Source organism: Hypanus sabinus, chromosome 4 (genome assembly GCF_030144855.1).
Source record: "Hypanus sabinus isolate sHypSab1 chromosome 4, sHypSab1.hap1, whole genome shotgun sequence".
Classification (NCBI taxonomy): Eukaryota; Metazoa; Chordata; class Chondrichthyes; order Myliobatiformes; family Dasyatidae; genus Hypanus; species Hypanus sabinus.
In genome coordinates this window covers 60,313,845-60,336,358 of record NC_082709.1, presented here as the reverse complement: position 1 = coordinate 60,336,358, position 22,514 = coordinate 60,313,845, and the positions used below count along the sequence as shown (strand labels likewise).

Genomic DNA, 22,514 nt, shown 5'->3' with positions numbered 1-22,514 from the left:
CATTGAGGGCCAAAGAGCTTGTACAATGCTTTACTGTTCCATGTTCTATGTTCTTAATGATTATACTAGACTCAGTAATACAGATTTTATCCATACAAAGTATTACATAGAATAACTACAGTATGTATATACTGTTTAAAAACAACTCCATTTTCTGTCCAAATCAAGCTTCCTATTCTCCTTTATCTATCATGAGCAATATGTCTCTCGTATGAATTGATCCCCTCAACCATTCTCGATGTTAGCAAGAGCTACGTTCCGACTCTTCTATAAGTTCTCTGTTTGATTTCTTAAGGAGTATTTTGTTTTACTGGTGATTTCTAAATTTGCTCTTCTGAACAGCTGAAACTCCTGCTCTATTTACTCTTATCAATTGCAAACTCTGTTACGATAACTCACAGTCTTACCCCACCCAGCCTGCCCATTCCTTCCTGCTGAGAGCAACCTCACTATTCTGCTATTACCCCGTAAATCTGTTTTTTGTGTGTGTCTTTCCCCTTTGTCTCTGTATCTTTTCATAATATGATGACCAGAATTAAATATAATACATCATAATATGGTTTCAAGTAAACTTTTTAGACCTCCAACTCTATTCTTTTAAAAATAGTCCTAATTTTAGGGATGTTTTTAATAACTTCATTGTCCTTTGTGGCTGCATGAAGTATTTGAGTAACATTTTGAACTCAGAATCAGGTTTCATACCACTTGCATATGTTGTAACTTAAGTCTAAGAGTCACCCCTGGGACAGTCATATTTGATTGGCAATATCCTGAGAAGGGAACCATAACAGGATGTACAGTGTCTGTGATCATCTTCTCCTTGGCGATGAACATATCGACCAAGTCAGCAGAAGTAGGGTGTCCATTAACTACCTATAAGAGAATTAATGGATAACCTAACTGTAACAACATCAGTTCCAGGATGCAGATGGATCGTCCAGGGGCTGGAGAAGCTCATTGCTTGAACAAGAATGAGCTTCAATCCTAAGAAATCCAGATCATTAGTACTTGAGAGAGGAAAGATAGTTGACAAATTCCGCTTTAACCTGGGAGGTGCCCAAATTCCACGCCTATCAGAGAAGACATTGAAGAGCTTTGGCAAGGTGTTTAACAGTTCACTGAAGGACACAGCATCCAAGCATCCATCAAAGCAGCTAGGAAAGAGCTGCAGCAATGGTTGACTGCTGTGGATGAGTCAGGGCTGTCAGGTAAATTCAAGGCTTGGATTTGCCAGCATGGTAATCTCCCTCGGATCCTGTAGCCTCTGATAGTCTATGATGTCAGCAGTTGAGACTATTGAGTGAAAAATCAGCCAACCCCTATGGAGGTGCCCGGGTCTACCTAAGAGCCTAAGCAGCATCACCTTGTATGGGAAGGAAAACAGAATGAAACTCCCCATCAGCAGTGTGAGTGAGGAGTTCATGGTCACCCATGCAAGAGAAGTGCTGAAGTACAGAGAATCCAGTGACCCAAAGGTCTCACACACAGGCATTCAGGTGAAGACAGGCAGGAGATGAAGGGCACAGGATACAGTTGAACAAGCCAAAGCACGTCTGTGCCATAGTGTGCTGGTGGGCTCAGTGGCATCAGGATGGGCAGGCTTGGCTTGCTTCCCAACAGTTTGCCACATTATGGTGCTAGGAAGAGTGAAGTGCCAGTTGGTCCAGCATGAGGTGTGAGCTGCTGCAGAGGAGATATGTGCCAGCAAGATTGCTGGCATACGGCAACAAGGCGCATTGACAAGATGGGACCAGGCAATGGAGTGTGACATCTCGTGGGGGAAGGTTTGGCAAACTGAATCCCACCACATCAGGTTCCTGATCCAGTCAGTCTATGATGTCTTGTCAAGCCCAGCGAATCTCTACTGCTGGGGCAAGGCTGAAACACCGGCATGCTCCCTGTATTGAGGGAAGGGGACACTACAGCACATCCTCAGCTGCTGCCAAAAGCCTTGGGGGAGGAACATTATCATTGGTGCCACGACCAGGTGCTGAAGACAGTGGCTGACACCTTGTGCACAGCCATCGCCCGCAAAGCAAGCAATTGCTTTTATCAAGGCAGGGAAGAAAGCTCAAATCCAATCCAAGGAGCATGCCGGCCTCCTAGAAACAGCAAAGGCCTGGCAATTGAGAATCAATCTGGGGTAACAACTCAGATTCCCCAAGTATATCTCCTCGACCATGCTTAGGCCAGACATAATGCTACTGTCAGAATCATCTAGACAGGTGGTCATGTTGGAGCTGACCATTTCCTGGGAGGACTGGATGGAGGAGGCCCATGAAAGGAAAAAGAAATTACCAAGACTTAGTGTAGGAGTGCTACAACAAGGGGTGGTGGGCACAATGTATGCCCATAGAGGGTGCAGAGGGTTTGCTGGCTAATCCCTCTCCCAAACCTACAGCTTATGAGCATCTCAGGAGCCTAGAAGAGGAAAGCCAACAGGAACATCATAAAGGCAGCGGAGACAGTCTCGAGATGGCTGTGGATCAGGAGGCGTGATCCATGGCAGAATGCTACTCAGGTACAAATCGGGGCCTGATCAACCCTGTCTTGGTCCCCTGGGTGAGGGTGTCTGATGTTGAAAGACCTGAAACACTGTGATCCCAAGTTGCATCACTGATGATGTGTCTGAGTATATCGTAAGATGTGTCATTCTATCAATATAAAAGAATTAAAACTACAAACTTTGTATATAAATTACAAAACGTATATAAATTTTGAAAATAAATAAGTAGTGCAAAAGTAGAGGAAAACATAGTGAGGTAGTGTTCAAGGGTTCATTGTCTATTCAGAATTCTAATGGCAGAGAGGAAGAAGCTGTTCCTTAAACACTGAGTTTCTATCTTCAGACTCCTGTACCTCCTCCTTGATTGTAGCAATGAGAAGATGGCATGTCCTGGGAGAAGGGGGTGCTTTGTGATGGATGCCGCCGTTTTGAGGCATCAGCTTTTGAAGATGTCCTTGATGCTGGGGAGGCTAATGCCCATAATGGATCTGGCTGAGTTTATAAATTTCTGCAACTTTTTTTGAGTCCTGTGCAGTGGCTCCTCTATACCAGAAGGTAATGCAACCGGTTAAAATGCTTCGTGTGGTACAGCTGTAAAATTGCGAGTGTCATTTGTGACATATTAAGTCTCCTCAAACTCTTAATGAAATATAGCTGCTGTCATGCCTTCTTTGTAATTGTATCAATATCTTGGCCGAGGATAGATCTTCAGAAATGTTGACACCCAGGTACCCACCCTTCCACTGCTGATCCCTCAATGAGGATTGGCTTGTATTCCTTCGACTTTCCCCTCCTGAAGTCCACAATCAATTCCTGACATTGAGTGCAAAGTTGTTGGAGCCACTCAAACAGCTGATCAGTCTCACTCCTGTATGTCTCCTTGCCACCATCTCAAATTCTGCCAACAATAGTTGTGTTATCTACAAATTTCTAGATGGCATCTGAGCTGTGCCTAAGCACACATTCGTGGGTGTAGAGTAGAGCAGGCTTCGAGGTACACCAGTGTTGACTGTCAGCAAGGAGGAAGTGTTATTTCCGATCCACATCTCCTGGTGAGGAGAATCCAGTTGCAGAGGGGAATACAGAGGTCCAGGTTTTGGAGCTTGTTGATTAGAACTGAGCTTACTGCTCTTCTTGGGTACTGGTATGATTGCTGCCCTCCAAATCTCCGACTGCAGCAGTGAGAGATTAAAGATGTCCTTGAACACTCTTGCTCGTTGTTTGGCACAGTTTTTCAGAGCCCCACCAGATACACAATCAGGGCCTAATGTCTTGCAAGAGTTCACACTCTTGAGAGATGTTCTGATATCAGCTTCCAAGACAGAGATTTCAGGGTAACCAGGGGTTCATACAGATGTAGCTTTATTCTCTGTTTCAAAGTGTGCATTAAAGGCATTGAGCTCATCTGGAAGTGAAATATCACAGCCATTCATGATTTTAGGTTTGTCAGAAGTAATGTCCTGCAAACCCCTACCAGAGCTGACATGGCATCTGATTACATCTCTAACCTCAATCAAAATAGTTTTTTTTTATAACTTAAAATAGCCTTCTGTAGGTCACTCCTGGATTTCTTGTATAGTTTTGGATCGCCAGTCTTGAATGCCACAGATCTAGCTTTCAACGGACTACAAATCTCCTGGTTCATCCATTGCTTTTGGTTTGTGTATGTCCTGTATGTTCTTGAAGGCGTACATTCATTTAAACAGGTCTTGAGGAAATTGGTGCAAACGTGGCAAATTTGTTCAGCTTCAAAGATGAATTCCTGAATATTGTCCAGTCCACAGTTTCGAAGCTGTCCTTTAAGCACTCCTCCACCTTCCTTGACCATATCTTCTTGGTCCTCACCACTAGTACAGCTGGCTTTAGTTTCTGTCTATACACTGGGAGTAGAAGTACAGCCAGGTGATTGAACTTTCCAAAGTGTGGGCTGGGATGGTCCAGTAAGTGATCTTGATGGTGGTCACGTGTGTTGCTCCTCTGGTTCCACAGATGAAATGTAGGTGGTAGATGTTCAGAGACTTCTTCAAACTGGCCTGGTAGAAATCCACCAAAACGATAGGGAAGGCATCAGGGTGCATTGTTTCATGCCTGCTGATTATGGAGCTGAGCTCCTCCAGTATCTGCCTGATGTTGGCCTGAGGTGGAATGTACGCTGCTACCAGAAAGATGGAGGAAATCAACCTTGGCGTTTTGGGCGTCGCATAGATCTCGCATGTGGAGCTCACATAATTACTTGTTTCTCTGGTAACACGCCACTTCTTTATTTTCCTTGTCACATCTCTCCGCTGAAATTTATCTTGCAATCTTATCTTATTTTTAATTTGTTAATGTTGTTAGCAGTAATAAGTATCCCTTCAATTTGGTGTCACTTGCAAAATTTAAATTATGTTTTTGATTACACAGAGTTTGCTAACTTGATATTTATTTTTTTACAATGAAGATAGGACATATTTAAGGGATAATAGAGCAGTCGGTTAAAATTAGTAATGAGAAAAGTAAAATGAATGAAATGTTGCAGAACAGTGGTACTGCTGGTAGATTTCTGCCTCAATCTACAGATTAGCTTTATTTGTCACAAGTTCATCAGAACATACAGTGAAATGAGTTGTCTGCATCAACTCAAGATTATACTGGGGGCAGCCTACAAGTGTCACCATGCTTCCAGCACCAACATAGTATGCCCACAACTCACAAACTCTAACCATATGTCTTTGGAATATGGGAGGAAAGTGGAGTACCTGGAGGAAACCCCCTTGGTCATGAATGTACAAACTCCTTACAGGCAGCAGCAGGAATTGAACCACTATCAGAGATTGCTGTAAAGCAATTGCACTAATCGCTGTGCTACCGTGCCGCCCGCACGATCACTGGATAACCAGTAAAAAATATTGAGTAGCTGCGGATCCAGAATTGATCCTTGTAAAACGTCACTTCCGTTCTTCTGCAGTCAGCTCTCTCTACTTCTATTGATCCACTGTCTGCATTCTCCAGACTTACTTACTCATTACTTATCTTGTAATTCTAATCAATGGCCTTTTGTAAATTCTGAATCACCTCTTCAAAGAGATAGTGGTCAGGCAAGGCCTCCTTCCCTTTTGAAATGTATGTAGATAATTATTTATCATTATTGTGATTATTATTAGTGTTATTGTTTTTGATTTATAGATTTTCTCTTCAGCCCACAAACCTGTGCTCACCATCAAGCACCTATTTGCATTTATAATTTCATTACTTCTCCACACAGTCCCTTCAGTTGCTCCTGAATTCTGCCACTCACCTACTCACCAGGGACAATCTGCAGTGGCCAATTTACCTACCAGTGTATACATCTTTGGGATGCTGGTGGAAACTACAGTCCTGATTGAAAAGCTACAGAACCTGGGCCTCTGTATCTCCCTCTGAAACTGGATCCTCAACTTCCTAACCACAATCTGCGTGGATTGGGAATAATATCTTTGTTATGCTGACAATCAACACTGGCACACCTCAGGGATGTGTGCTCAGCCCACTGTTTTACTCTCTCTATACCCATGGCAGTGCAGCTGGGCATAGTTCAAATGCTATCTGTAAATTTACTGAAGACATGACCATTGTTGGTAGAATCTCAGATGGTGAGGAAAGGGCATACAGGAATGAGATATGCCAACTAGTTGAGCAATAACAACCTTGTACTCAACATCAGTAAGACCAAAGAGGTGATTGTAGAGTTCAGAAAGGATAGGATGAGGGAACACACACCAATCCTCATGGAGGGATCAGAAGTGGAGAGGGTGAGCAATTTCAAGTTCCAGGGTGTCAACATCTCTGAGGATCTGACCTGGTCCCAACATATTGAAGGCAAGACAGCAGCTTGGTTTGTCACTTAAAATGCTCAAAAACTTTTACAGATGTACTATGGAGAGCATTCTGACTGGTCACAACACTGTCCAGGTTGGTGGGGAGGGGGCTACTGTACAAGATTGAAGTAAGTTCGCAGAAACTTGTAAAATTAGCTAGCTTCATCATGGGTACTAGCCTCCATAGTATCCAAGACATCTTCGACAAAGCAGTGCTTCAGAAAAGTGGCATTGATTTTTAACGATCCCCACCATCCAGGACATGCTCTTTTCTCACTGTTTCCATCAGGAAGGAGGTATAGAAGCCTGAAGGCACACACTCAGCAATTCAGGAACAGCTTCTTCCCCTCTTGCATGCATTTCCTAAATGTACATTGAACCCATGAACACTAGCTCACAGCTTTTTAAAAAAAAATTGAGTTTTGCACTACTTCACTACGGAAGACACAGACAATCTCCCAGATGTAATAGTGGCCAGAGGACCTAAGGTAACGGAGGTACTGAAGGAAATTCACATCAAGTAGAAAATGGTGTTGGGTAGATTGATGGGACTGAAGGCTGATAAATCCCCAGGGCCTGATGGTCTGCATCCCAGGGTACTTAAGGAGGTGGCTCTAGAAATCGTGGACACATTGGTAATCATTTTCCAGTGTTCTATAGATTCAGGATCAGTTCCTGAGAATTGGAGGGTAGCTAATGTTATCCCACTTTTTAAGAAAGGAGGGAGAGAGAAAACAGGGAATTACAGACCAGTTAGCCTGACATCAGGAAGATGCAAGAGTCAATTATAAAAGATGAAATAGCGACACATTTGGATAGCAGTAACAGGATCGGTCCAAGTCAGCATGGATTTACGAAGGGGAAATCATGCTTGACTAATTTTCTGGAATTTTTTGAGGATGTAGCAATGAAAATGGACAAGGGAGAGCCAGTGGATGTAGTGTATCTGGACTTTCAGAAAGCCTTTGATAAGGTCCCACATAGAAGATTAGTGGGCAAAATTAGAGCACATGGTATTTGGGGGTAGGGTACTAACATGGATAGAAAATTGGTTTGCAGACAGGAAACAAAGAGTAGTGATTAATGGGTCCTTTTTAGAATGGCAGGCAGTGACTAGTGGGGTACCGCAAGGCTCGGTGCTGGGACCGCAGCTATTTACAATATACATTAATGATTTAGATGTAGGGATTAAAAGTAACATTAGCAAATTTTCAGATGACACAAAGCTAGGTGGCAGTGTGAAATATGAGGAGGATGTTAGGAGAATGCAGGGTGACTTGGACAGGTTGGGTGAGTGGGCAGATGCATGGCAGATGCAGTTTAATGTGGATAAATATGAGGTTATCCACTTTGGTGGCAAGAACAGGAAGGCAGCTTACTATCTGAATGGTGTCAAGTTAGTAAAAGGGGAAGTACAACGAGATCTAGGTGTTCTTGTTCATCGTCACTGAAAGCAAGCATGCAGGTACAGCAAGCAGTGAAGAAAGCTAATGGCCTTCATAACAAGGGGAGTTGAGTATAGGAGCAAAGAGGTCCTTCTGCAGTTGTACAGGGCCCTGGTGAGACCACACCTGGAGAATTTGTCATAAGGGGATGTGAGACTGGACCCAAATGCAAGACGCAGGCACTGCAGTACTGGGGGCAGGACAGGACAAGCTAAAGAATAGGACAAGGTGTAGAGACAGTGGTGTTCAGAGAGGATCCTGGGGTTCAGAGTGGTCTCGACGCTTGGCTTGAGGCTTGCTTGAGGCTGAGGTCTTGAGGCTTGGCTGGAGGCTGGGGTCTAGAGGTTTGGCGAGGATGGGTTCTTGGGACTAGGAATGCTGGGAGGATAGCCCCCTTGGTGGGTCGCAGAACCCCGGGTAGGACCCGGACCTCCCAGGCAGGGCACAGAGGGATAGGAAGGGGCAGAGTCCCCTGCCGGGCAACGGCAATCCAGCCTGGCTTACCCGATGGAGGCAAGGAATAGGAAGGGAGCTCGGTCCAGGGTGACTTCAAGACTCACTGAGGCCGGAAGACTCGGGCGGGCTACAGTGCAGCCCAGTTCATAGCTCACTCACAGAACTCATCATTAATGGTGGTACTCCAAGCCGGGACAGACAGGACGACCCCCAAACTATACTCACTCCCAGAGCCCCTTATATTCACAGCCAACCAATAGTGATCAGGTGCGCCTCCTTGGCCCAACCAAGCTAAGATGATCCTCAGGTGTGACTATTTGAGTTCCAGGCGAAACAAGGGGCAGTCGAAGGACCTGGAATCCGCAGACCGGATCAAGAACCGGAACATGGACTTCAGACCCAACCATAACAGTATTGTGTTCAGTTTTGGTCTCCAAATTTGAGAAAGGACATTCTTGCTATTGAGGGAATGAAGCGTAGGTTCACGAGGTTAATTCCCAGGATGGCGGGACTGTCCTATGTTGAAAGATTAGAGCGACTGAGCTTGTATACACTGGAACTTAGAAGGATGAAAGGGGATCTGATTGAAACATATAAGTTTATTAAGGGATTGGACATGCTAGAGGCAGGAACCATGTTCCCAATGTTGGGGGAGTCCAAAACCAGAGGCCACAGTTTAGGAATAAGGGGTAAGCCATTTAGAACTGAGTTGAGGAAAAACTTTTTCACCCAGAGAGTTGTGGATCTATGGAATGCTCTGCCTCAGAAGGCAGTGGAAGCCAATTCTCTGAAGCTTTCAAGAAAGAGTTAGATAGAGCTCTCAAAGATACCGGAGTCAAGGGATATGGGGAGAAGGCAGGAATGGGGTACTGATTGTGGATGATCAGCTATGATCATATTGAATGGCGATGCTGGCTCGAAGGGCCAAATGGCCTACTCCTGCACTTATTGTCGATTGTCTATTACTTGTTTTAATTTAATTATTGGATAAATATATATATATATAGATATATTACTGTAATTAGATTTTTTTATTTATCATGTATTGCATTGTACTGCTGGAACAAAGTTAACAAATTTTACAACATATTATGGTGATATTAACCCTAATTCTGATTCTGATCCTGAAACTGGAGCACCTGAAAGAAACTGACAGGGTCAAGGGAAGAACGTGCAAACTCCAGACAGAACTATTTATCAGGATTGAACCTGTGTCACTGCAGCAGTGAGACAGCAACTATTGACTGCACCACCATTCCACCACCTATTTCTAGATAGTTTTCTACTTTTTCCATTGGTAGGAGTTCTATTATTTTTCTCCCTATTGATTTTAACTGACTGCTATCATTCTTTATTCCTTAAGGCTGTTATAGCTGGGAGTGGTAATAGGAACAAGCTCCTGCTAGCTATTAAATGGTCCCAATGGCGTGTGCCTCAACTAGACTCTGACAACTAAGTCCAGTTCCTGAACTTCACATGTGGTTTAGCTACTAAGCCCAGCGGAACCATTTCTATTGACAGGTGAAGGGGCAAAGACAGGTTACTGGTACATTTCAGGCAGATGAGGCTTGATAACCATGGTTGGCAGCTCACCTCGAGAAGGAAAGCTTTGATTTCAAACCTCCACTGCTTTGTGGCTATCTGTATACTCCCTCATGGGGAAGGCTTTGGGAGTAAACCCCGAGGGTAAAGTCTGGAGCTGGTGTCCCTAAGGCAGTCCTACGTCGAGTTCAATGCTGCTGGTACCAAACTGTATCGGTCTCTGCCATTCCTTTGGGTTCATCAGATGTGTGGAGAGGGGGAGCTTGCTACACGGGCAACGGCTTGCTCTCAATGTCGTACTGCCCAGGCTTGTGTATCTAGGTAGCCAGGATGCAATATCCATGGTCAACTCTGACTAACAGAGGCCCTCATCCATCTATCCATATCATTCTTTGTATGTGTTTTATATCTATTGTTTAAAATAAGACCACAGATAAAGCCACTCAGCACCTCTTTTAGTTCTAAGATAAACTGTAGTCAGGAAACACCAGCCAGAGGAAGCAATTCAATCAAATGAGCAGTTTATTGATGGTCAAGGCAAAATTTGTTTTCCAGAACTGTCCCATCATATCCCATCAGCCAAACACGGCATCACTCCCATTCAGCTGGGATGCAAACTGCATGCCAGACATTATGACTTTTGTAAATGTAATAGTTTTGTAATATTCTGAATTAGCAATCACAGAGAATCATACAGGTTTTCTTTGACAGTTAAGTTACAAACATAAAGGACAATTCCATACAAGGAAGATTCTACACTCTGTGGCCACTTTATTAGGTACCTCCTGTACCCAATGAAGTAGCCACCTAATGTATGTTCATGGTCTTCCATTGCTGTAGCCCATCCACTTCAAGGTTCAATGTGCTGTGCATTCTGAGACACTCTTCTGCACACCACTGTTGTAATGCATGGTTATTTGAGTTACAACCACATTCCTGTCAGCTTGAACCAGTCTGGCCATTCTCCTCTGACCTCTCCCATTAGCAAGGCTGTTTTGCCAATCACTGTATTTTTTTTCTTACCATTCTCTATAAACTAGACAGATTGTTGTGTGAAAATCACAGAAGAACAGCGCTTACTGAGATACTTAAACTAACCTGTGTGGTACCAACTATAATTGCATGGTCAAAGTCACTTAGTTCACAATTCTCCCCATTCTGATGTTTGGGCTGATCAACAACTGAACCTCTTGACCATGTCTGCATGCTTTTATGCATTGAGTTGCTGCCACATGACTGGCTGTTTAGATTCTTGCATTAACAAACAACAGGTGTACAAGTATACCCAATAGAGTGTCCACTGAGTGTATAATTAAATTAAGCATGTTAAAGTAGAAATACTCACCTGCACACATTTTACCCAAATTTCGCTCACAGTTCTGGTCATCACATTCGCAGTACTTGCCATAAACTTTTTTGTTGGGATAAGTATGGCAAGTGCATACACCACAGAAACAGTCTCCCTGGTTGCTGCAGGTGGATGATGTGTTATCTTTACGACAGGCTGCGTCCAGTTCTTGAGTGGAGCGCTTACCAGCGTCACATTCGCAAGACTTGCCAGTCCAACCCGAAAGACAGCTAGCAAGAGAAATAACAAACTCAGCTCTTCTGGTCACATTAGCATGTAGAGTAATAAAAAATAAACAGTAAAAGCCAACCAGTGTCCAACTCTGTTCACTGCCTACACCACCAATGAGTGGATTTCAAAAGTAATCCACTACTCGAGAAGATCCAACAAGATGACAATTCACAATGTAAATGCAGCCTGACTTATTTTCAAGCTCTCTACTTCGGGCAAAAAGTATTCTGAATTTTGTCCAAAGAGTTCCCTTTCTCATTCCCCCAAAATACATCAATGCAACATTTTAAATGCAAATCTAATGACCAATGCTATATTAAAACAGAAAAGCCAGATATACTCAAAGATTTGGGAGAGAGAAACATGAATCGGCACTTCACATAGATTTTAATGATTTCAGTAACTGGACTTCCTTGTTTATACTGGAACTTCCCTTTCTGATGCAAGGTCACACCAACGCACAATTTTAAATCAGATTTTCCCCTTGAAATACAGTGCCTATCGAAAGTATTCACCCCCCCCCCCCACCAGAAGATTTCATGTATCATGTTTTATTGTTTTACAACATTGAATCACAGTGGATTTAATCTGGCTTTTTTTGACATTGATCAACAGAAAAAGACTCTTTCATGTCAAGGTGAAAACAGATCTCTACAGAGTGAACAAATTAATTACAAATATAAAACACAAAATAATTGATTGCATAAGTATTCACCCCCTTCAAGCCAGTATTTAGTAGATGCACCTTTGGCAGCAATTACAGCTTTAAGTCCATGTGGATAGGTCTCTATCAGCTTTGCACATCTGGACACTGCAAATTTTCCCCATTTTGCTTTACAAAACTGCCCAGGCTCTGTCAGACTGCATGGGGATCATGAGTGAACACCCCTTTTCAAGTCTAGCCACAAATTCTCAATTGGATTGAGGTCTGGACTCTGACTTGACCACTCCAGGACATTAACTTTGTTGTGAAGCATCCCCTACAGCATGAGGCAGCCACCACCATGCTTCATGGTAGGGATGGTGTGTTTTTGATGATATGCGGTGTTTGGTTTATGTCAAACATAGCATTTAGTCTGAAGGCCAAAAAGCTCAATTTTGGTCTCATCAGACCATAGAACCTTCTTACAGATGACTTCAGAGTCTCCCATATGCCTTCTGGCAAACTCTAGCCAAGATTTCATATGAGTTTTTTTTAAACAGCGGCCTTCTCTTTGCCACACACCCATAAAACTGTGTGAAGCACCCAGGCAACAGTTGTTCTTTGCACAGGCTCTCCTGTCTCAGCCACTGAAGCTTTTAACTCTTCCAGAATTGGCACAGATCTCTTGGTTGCCTCCCTCACTAGTCCCTTCCTTGAAAAGTCACTCAGTTTTTGAGGACAGTCTGCTCTAGGCAAATTTGCAGCTGTGCCATATTAGACAATAGACAATAGGTGCAGAAGTAGACCATTTGGTCCTTCGAGCCTGCACCGCCATTCTGAGATCATGGCTGATCATCTACTATCAATACCCGGTTCCTGCCTTGTCCCCATATCCCTTGATTCCCCTATCCATAAGATACCTATCTAACTCCTTCTTGAAAGCATCCAGAGAATTGGCCTCCACTACCTTCCGAGGCAGTGCATTCCAGACCCCCACAACTCTCTGGGAGAAGAAATTTTTCTTTAACTCTGTCCTAAATGACCTACCCCTTATTCTCAAACCATGCCCTCTGGTACTGGACTCTCCCAGCATCTGGAACATATTTCCTGCATATATTCTTTCCATTTCTTGATGATTGACTTAACTGTACTCCAAAGGATATTCAGTGACTTAGAAATTTTCTTGTATCCATCTCCTGACTTGTGCTTTTCAATAAGCTTTTCATGGAATTGTCTTCATGGTTTAGTTTTTGCCAGGATACAGACTCACCAACAGTTGGATCCTCCTGATACAGCTGTATTTTTACTACAATCAAATTAAACACCTTGACTGCACACAGGTCTCCAAAAACAGATCTCCATTTAGCTAGTTATGTGACTTCTAAAACCATTTAGCTGCACCAGTGATGATTTGGTGTGTCATATTACAAGGGGTGAATACTTATGCGATCAATTATTTTGTGTTTCATATTTGTAATTAATTCAGATCACTTTGTACAGATCTGTTTTCACTTTGACATGAAAGAGTCTTTTTCTGTTGATCAGTGTCAAAAAAGCCAGATTAAATCCACTGTGATTCAATGTTGTAAAACAATAAAACATGAAAACTTCCAAGGGAGGGGGTTGAATACTTTTTATAGGCACTGTATATTCCTCAAGAGAGATTGATGTTTCCCAACTACAGACAGCATTCTCTATTGCATATTTCTAGCACTTCTGAGGTCTCACTTTCAGAGGTGAGAGTTTCAATATTCTCTCGCTCTTTTCCTCAATCATCTCCACATTTTGCTCTCATTCATTTTCCTCTACTCACATCTCCTCCAGATACACCCAACATAATCCCGAGCAGTTCCTACCTCTAGTCAATGGTTCCAAGGGCTTGTGTGAAATCTGTATTTTGCATCCTTTGTTAATTGGGAAAATATAGGTCCTTACTGATAGTCTTGCTATACAACACCTGGCATTACCAACATGCTGAATACAGTCCGTGGTGTACCTTTCTGCACGTTTGCATTTCAGACATGATCTTTTTCTAACCGAGACCAGTCAGAGCAGCAACAATACACTACCACACAAGGCAATAAAAAGTTGAAATAGCAATGGATCACAGGGTCACATAAATGATTCACTTCAATTTCTTGTTATTTTTAAAAAATACTTAAGTGTCCAGATGTTGGATTGAAAGATGTAGAATCAAAGAGTGAACTGATGACCATGAGTCATATTGTCATAGAGTCATGGAGCACTACAACCAGAAATAGACATTTTGGTTCATTTTGTTCGTGCCAAACTATTAATCTGCTTAGTCCTATTGACTCGCACCTGGACCATCTCCAATCTCTCACTGCTGCAATTGGAGGTTCCACCTACTTCAAAAGGACAACAATCAAACCAGCGCCTGAGAAGAGCAAGGTGAACTGCATCAACGAATATTGCCCAGTGGCACTCACATCTACTGCAATGAAGTGCTTTGAGAGATTGGTCATGGATAGAATCAACTCCTGCCTCAGCAAGGACAAGGAGCCGCTGCAATTTGCCCATCGCCACTATAGGTTTTCTGCAGATGCAATCTCACTGGCTCTCCAATCGGCTTTGGATCACCTGGATAGTAGTAATAACTACATCAGGCTGCTATTTATTGAAGTGTTCAACGCAATCATACCCTCAGTCAAATCAACAAGCTCCAAAACCTGTGCCTCTGTACTTGACTCTGCAAATGGGTCTTTGGCTTCCTCTCTGGGAGGCCACAATCTGCACAGATTGGAAATAACATCTCCTTCTCACTGATCATCAGATCTGGGGCTCCTCAAGGATGCATCCTTAGCCCAATGTTCTACTCTTTCTACACCGACAATTGTGTAGTTAGGCACAGCTCAGATGCTATCTATAAATTTGCTGACTACATAACTATTTTTCGGCAGAATTTCAGATGGTGACAAGGAGGTGTACAGGGGCAAGACAGATCAGCTTGTTAAGTGGTGTCACAGAACAACCTTGCCATCAATGTCAGTATATTAAGGAATTGATTGTGAACTTGAGGAGAGGTAAGTCAAGGTAACACACACCTTGTCCTCATCGAGGGATCAGAAGTGGAAATGGGTAAGCAGTTTCAGGTTCCTGTGTGTCAGCATCTCTGGAGTTCTGTCCTGGGCCCAACATATTGATGCAATTACAAAGAAGGTACGACAGTGGCTATATTCCATTAGGAGTTTGAGGAGAGTGGGTATGCCACCAGTCACTGGCAAATTTCTACAGATGTACCGTGGAGAGCTTTCTAACTGGTTGCATCACTGTCTGGTATGGAGCAGACATTACACAGGATTGGAAAAATCTGCAGAAAATTGTACCCCCTGCAGCTCCATCATGGGCACTAGCCTCCCCAGCATCAAGTACACATTCAAAAGGCGATGTCTAGGTGTTCTTGTACATCAGTCAATGAAAGCAAGCATGCAGGTACAGCAGGCAGTGAAGAAAGCTAACCGCATGCTGGCTTTTATAACAAGAGGAATTGAGTATAGGAGTAATGAGGTCCTTCTGCAGCTGTACAGGGCCCTGCTGAGACCACACCTGCAGTACTGTGTGCAGTTTTGGTCTCCAAATTTGAGGAAGGACATTCTTGCTATTGAAGGAGTGCAGCGTAGGTTCACATGGTTAATTCCCAGAATGGCAGGACTGTCATATGTTGAAAGATTGGAGCGACTGGGCTTGTATACACTGGAATTTAGAAGGATGAGAGGGGATCTGATTGAAACATATAAAATTATTAAGGGATTGGACACACTGGAGGCAGGAAGCATGTTCCCGCTGATGGGTGAGTCCAGAACTAGAGGTCACAGTTTAAGAATAAGGGGTAGGCCATTTAGAACAGAGATGCGGAAAAACTTTTTCACCCAGAGAGTGGTGGATATGTGGAATGCTCTGCCCCAGAAGGCAGTGGAGGCCAAGTCTCTGGATGCATTCAAGAGAGAGTTAGATAGAGCTCTTATAGATAGCGGGGTCAAGGGATATGGGGAGAGGGCAGGAATGGGGTACTGACTGTGTATGATCAGCCATGATCACAGTGAATGGCGGTGCTGGCTAGAAGGGCCAAATGGCCTACTCCTGAACCTACTGTCTATTGTCTCAAAAAGGTAGCATTCTTCATTAAGGACACCCAGTCACCCAGGACATGCCCTCTTTTCAGGATGTGGTACAGGAGCCTGAAGACACACACTCAGAACATTCCATAAAGAGCTTCTTCTCCTCCACCATTATATTTCTGAATAGACAATGAATCCATGAGCACTACCTCACTTTTATTTTCCTTCTCCTTTTGCACTATATATTTAATTTAATTTTTATATATGCTTCTTATTGAAATTTATAGTTTCTATTATTATGTATTGCAATGTACTGCGACCACATAATGTCAAATTTTATGATCTATGCCAGTGATACTAAACCTAGTTCTGATTCTGATACCACAGTCCTCTATATGTGTTCCTATCCAAATTTCTCCTGAACGTTGAAATTTAACCATCCTCCTCATAATTTTGTATACCTCCATCAAATCTCCTCTTATTTTCATACACTCTAGAGAATAATGTCCTAACCTCTTCAAACTTTCCCTAAAACACAGGTGCTCAAGTCCTAGCAACATCATTGCAAATTTTCTCTGCCCTCTTTCATTATTATTGATATCTTTCCTGTAGGTACGTGACCAGAACTGCACACACTACTCCAAATTAGGCCTCACCGGCATCTTTTCCAACTTTAACATAATACCCCAATTCCTGAACTCAATACTTTGATTTATGAAGGCCAATGTGTCAACAGCTTTCGTTACAACCCTATCTACCTGTGAAGCCACTTTGAAGAAATTATGGATAGTATTCCCAGATCCCTCTGTTCTACCACACTCCTCAGTCCCCTACTGCTCACCATGTAAGTTCTGTTCTGGTTTGTCCTCCCATGGAGCAACACCTCACACTTGTCTGTATTAAATTCCATCTGCCATTTTTATCCATTTTCCTAGCTGGTTCAGATCCTACCGCAAGCTTTCTTGCTACCTCCAATCTTGTGTCAGCTGCAAGTTTGCTAATTGAGTTTACTACAACATCATCTAGGTCATTGATACAGATGCCAAACAATGGACCCAGCATCAATTCCTGCGGCACACCAGTAGTCACAGGTCTCTAGCCAGAGAGGCCAGCATCTACTGCACTGGTTTCTCCCGTGAAGCCAATTTGTAATCCAATTGACTTCCTTATCCTGAATGCCATGCGACTGAACCTTCTTGACCAACTTCCTATGTGGGATCTTATCAAAGGTCTTTCTAAGAATGCTTACAGTTTGAACTGTTTAGTTTATAGGAGGCTGAGGAGTTCTAAAATTAAGGAATAAAGGAACAAAATAGTCAAAGCAACTGTGCTTGATGTTAATGCACTCTGTGAAGGAGGGAGAAGAAGGAAGATGTGAAAAAGCAAATAGCTAAAAATTAATACTTTACCATATTGTGGAAGCAATCAATGGACTTGATTCTACAGTTGTTATATAGCACTGTTTTCCTAGATTGGATTTCTGAGCAATTATAATTTTGAATGAACTTCAGAGAAGCAATCAAACTGAGAACAAAATTAAATTTTCAAACAAAAAGGAACTTCATAAGGTAAGACACTTGATCTATCTCCAGTCAGCAACAAATATGTATATCTGTATAGCAACTTTAGTAAAGTAAAAAGGTGCACAGGACTAGCAAACAAAACTTGGCACTAAGCCACCTTTAAGGAAAGTAACTAAAAGCTTTGTTAAACAGTTATATTGACAAGAAAGATAAAGGAATTTCAAAAGAATTTTTGTACCTGCATACACCACACTTAACATGACCTTTGTTGTTGCAGTATATAGAAACTTCGGGCTGATCATCACATTTGCAGTCACATTCTGTCTTCAAATGAATGTCTAATTTCTCAGTGAAGCCCAAGGGTTTGATCTCAATTAATTGTTCTTCTGATAGGCACTTCTCTGCGGTTATTGTGATTTCAAAATCTATCTAGGAAGGTGAAATACATAAACATTAGAAGTTAACACAAAGTACACTGCAGATGTTGGGGTCAAAGCAACAACATGCTGGAGGAACTCAGCAGGTTGGGTAGTTTCCGTGGAAACGAGCAGTCAACGTTTCGGGCCGAGAGCCTACGTCAGGACTAAAGAGCAGGACTTCTCCAGTCCTGACGAAGGGTCTCGGCCAACACATTGACTGTTTGTTTCCACTGATGCTGCCCAATCTGCTGAGTTCCTCCAACATTAGAAGTTAGGTATAGCAAATACATTCCATCCATATTTTTCCATTTTTCCTGTAGTTCATACTTAGGGAACAGTGCCTTTGCAATCCCAACAGGTCTCAATTAAATAATTAATATGTCCTATTTCTCCCTTGAACTATTGTGCATTTTCATTAGCTATGCAATTTATTTTATACATAGCAAACTGAAATTATTCTATTTACTTCAATGTTGCTTCTTACTTTGGATATCTAGGTGATATTTTTAGGCTTTTAATGTCTATGTTCTTTTACAGTGATGAATTATATAATGGTCTCTAAAATTCTGATTACTAGATTGCAGAGCTGTTCAGCACATCTGGCGACTGGTTTTGCAAGATTAATGATTTCAAAGGATATACATGACAGGCTTCCTGAATTGGGAGGGGCTCACTGTACACAATATATGAGCTCCTCACGTGGATTAATACTCCCCCTTTTCCTACAATATTGAATTCTTAGCCATATTGAATCCAATTTTTGGAATTTCTCTAGGTATTTCCAACAATGAGATCTCAGTCCCAACTTGCCTCCTGATTAATCTTCACATTTGAACAGACTCCTTCCTTTTCACTTTCTGTTCTTTCACCATTGCAGAGTGATCTGTAAGAAATCCGGACCCCATCTGGCAAGTTGTTGTGCTTTATTATCACCTTAGAAGAAAGATTCTGGAAAATACACACTGATTATTAAGCAATGAATATTGCCTTCTACCAAGTGGAAAAGAGCAAGCTAGTTAGATGAAGCAATAGGAAGGCCCTGTTCTATACTTTGAAAAAAATCTGTGTTTATTAATAAGAAAATAATAATTTATCATTAAAATAAATGTTATAACTAGGGTAGCTAAGAAAATATAAAAATGAATAAACATTTTTGGGGGAAAGAGAGTGAGGCAGTATTTACAGGGGACATTGGTAACGTATGTGGGTAGAAAACCAGATGCAACCTCTGAAAAAGAATGAAATGTGTGGCTGCCGGGGTGATGCAGGGGGAAGGGGTGCAGATTCCAGAAGCATCAGAGTTAATTCTGGGAGGCAACACTTGTGCACTAGAGGGACCGTACCTCATTGGAGCCAGGGCCAGTGTCCTCACTGGGACAATGGAAGGATTGGGGTACTGGAGGAAGCAGTGAGGAGGGGCAGAAAAACACTGAAAAAAATTGGATAGGTATATGGACAGGAAAGGAATGGAGGGTTATGGGCTGAGTGCAGGTCGGTGGGACTAGGTGAGAGTAAGCGTTCGGCACGGACTAGAAGGGCCGAGATGGCCTGTTTCCATGCTGTAATTGTTTGATGGTTATATGAAAGTATTGGAGGTGGTTACACAAAGGATTAGGGAAGATGGAGAGCACCAAAAGTAGTGAGGTTTTCATATGATCAGGCTAATAGGGAGTACGAGAAGACCATAAGGCACAGAATCAGAATTAGGCCACTCAGAAACAACATGTATGCAGAAGGACTTAGACAGATTAGGAGAATGAGAAAAGAAGCTGCAGATGGAATAAAGTGTGGGGAAGTATAATGGTCACACTTTTTTGTGGAAGTAATAAAAGCATAGCCAATTTTCTAAATGGAGAGGAAATTCAGAAATCAGGAGTTCAAAGGGACTTGGGAGTTCGCAGGCAAGATTCCCTAAAGGTTAGTTTGCAGGTTGAAACAGTGGTAAGGAAGGTAAATGCAGTGTAAGTATTCATTTCAAGAGGACTAGAATATAAAAGCAAGGATGTAATGCTGAGGTTTTATCAGTCATTGGTCAGACCACACTTGGAGAATTGTGAGCAGTTTTGCACCTCTTTTCAAAGAAAAGATGTGCTGGCATTGGATTAATTGAGAGAGGTTCACCAGAATGATTTGAGGAATGAAAGGGTTAATGTACAAGGAACACTTGATGGCTCTGGGTTTGTACTCACTGAAGTTTAAAATAGCAAGCGGGGGGGAGAATCTCATTGAAACTATCAAATATTGAAAGACCTAAATAGGAGAGGATGTTTCCTATAGAGGGGGAGTCTGGGACAAGAGGGCACAGCCTCACATTAGAGGGACATCCATTTAGAACAGGGATGAGTAGGAACTTTAGACAGAGGGTGGTAAATCTGTGAAATGTATTGCCATAGACTGCTGCAGAGCAAGTCATTGGATATATTTAAAATGGAGATTGGTAGGTTAAGAGCACCAAAGGCTATGTGAGAAGGCAGGAAAATTATGTTGAGAGGGATAATAAATTAGTCATGATCAAATGGCAATGCAGATTCAATGGACCAAATGGCCTAATTCTGCTCCAAAGTTTTATGGTCCTTCTATTCTGAGACTGTGCCCTCTGGTCCTAGATTCTCCTATTTTTAGAAACATCCTCTCCATGCCCGCTCTATCCAGGCCTTTCAATATTCAATAGGTTTCATTGAGATCACCTCTCATTATTCTAAACTACAGTGTGTACAGGCCCAGAGCCATCACAAGTTCTTCATACATTACCCTTCATTCCCAAGATCATTGTTGTGAACTGTCTCTGCACCCACTCCAATACTTACTTAGATAAGGGGGCCAAAACTGCTCACAGTACTCCAAATGTGGTCTGACCAATGCTGTACAAAGCCTCATGAAGGTCTAAGAAGGATGTAAAAAGGTTTAACATAGAACATGGGATTGTGATGTTTTGACAGACAGAGGCACAGTAAGTAATAGGGGAGGACTGAATAATAAAAATATTCCCGCTTCAAAGTGTTCAGAAAAGGAGCGGATTGGATGCTGAGTAAAGATAATGTTGCAGTGCTGAAGAGAAAAGGTATCTTGGAAAAATTTAGTGTTAAGAAACAATAGAGATACCTGTACACATTGGGGGGGGGGGGTGGGGTGGTATTCTCTAAGCCCCTGATGTGTGAGGAGTGTAAAGGAGAAAAAATTACAAGAAAATTAAAGAGAACATGAAAGAGTAGAGATAATGGGAGAAAAAAATTCCTAACATTGCAAAGAATGGTAATAATACAAGTAATCTTCTTCAAGATAACATAGTGAAATGGGGGATGTAATAGTTCAACTTCAATGAAGAAAAATATGAATTATTATTTATAATATTTTCATTATACATCATACATATCAGATTTTATAATTTTATAGAGAGACATCGTTGCAAGGTGGGAACAAGTTTCATCAGGAGTAAGTCATAATTTGAAGTATCGAGTGAGAGAGACATTGTTGCAAGGTGGGAGCCATTTGTAAAGAACAAGTCCAACTCAGAATGAATTTTATTTGAGCCAAAAAACAAAGAAGGGAGGCGTAGGCAGAGCAGCCATTGTTGGAGTGGGCCAGGGTTAGAGTGGGAGGCTCCGGCTCAATAAGCTTGGGCAAGCACAGGTGGAGGTTCTAAGTTTCTAGATTGTTTTCTCTTTCTTTGCCTATTAGTACATAGCTAGGGCACTGAGAATAGGTCTAGAGTTAGTAGTATGCTTCTGTGTCAGATGTGGAAACTCTGGGAGACCTTTGGTCTCCCTGATAACTATACCTACATGAAGAGCATTGAGCTACAGCTCCCCAGACACCATGTTAAAGAACTTGAGTTGCTGCCCAATGACCTTTGGCTCCTACAGGAGAATGAGGAGGTGACAGTAAGAGCTACAGGGAGATAGTCACCCCTGGATTGCAGGAGACAGGAGAGGAAAAGGGGGTAGGCAGCCAGTGCAGAGTATCCCTGTGGACATTCCCCTCAATAATATGCATACAGCTTTGGGGGGATGACCTACCAAGAAGAAGCAAGGACACTGAAACATAGAGAAAACCTACAGCACACTACAGGCCCTACGGCCCACAAAGGTGTGCTGAACATGCCACGTGCCAGAGAGGGTAAGAAAAGGATAATTTGGCAAATGAATGTGTGACTGAGGAATTGGTGTAGGCGGCAGGGTTTCAGATTGCTGAATTCCTGGGATCTCTTCTGGAGAAGGCGATGACCTGTAGAAAAAGGACAGGCTACACCTGAATACAAGGGGGACCAGTATCCCTGTGGGCAGGTTTGCTAGAGCTGTTGGGTAGGGTTTAAACAAATTTGATAGGGGCATAGGAGTCAGAAAGGAGAACAGAGGGTGGAGCAGTTGGTGTACAAGTAGATGCAGTGTGTGGTGAGACTGTGAGGAAAGATAGGTAGATAATAGGGCAAACTTGCAGTCAGTGGGATGAGTCAAAGAGTAACCTGGGAACAAAATCGAAAAGGGTT

The 22,514-nt window shown here is 42.5% G+C and overlaps 1 protein-coding gene across 1 annotated transcript in view; it reads right to left on the bottom strand.

Annotated features, from left to right (window-relative positions):
* Nucleotides 1-22,514, bottom strand: part of itgb2 (integrin, beta 2) — a 93,050-nt gene that overhangs the window by 16,477 nt on the left and 54,059 nt on the right. The window contains exons 10-12 of the mRNA XM_059967203.1: nucleotides 18,835-18,976; nucleotides 17,848-18,034; nucleotides 11,131-11,363 (exon numbers count right to left, since the gene is read on the bottom strand). Coding sequence (XP_059823186.1) covers nucleotides 11,131-11,363; nucleotides 17,848-18,034; nucleotides 18,835-18,976 — 562 coding nt within the window. The remainder of the gene's footprint in view (nucleotides 1-11,130; nucleotides 11,364-17,847; nucleotides 18,035-18,834; nucleotides 18,977-22,514) is intronic.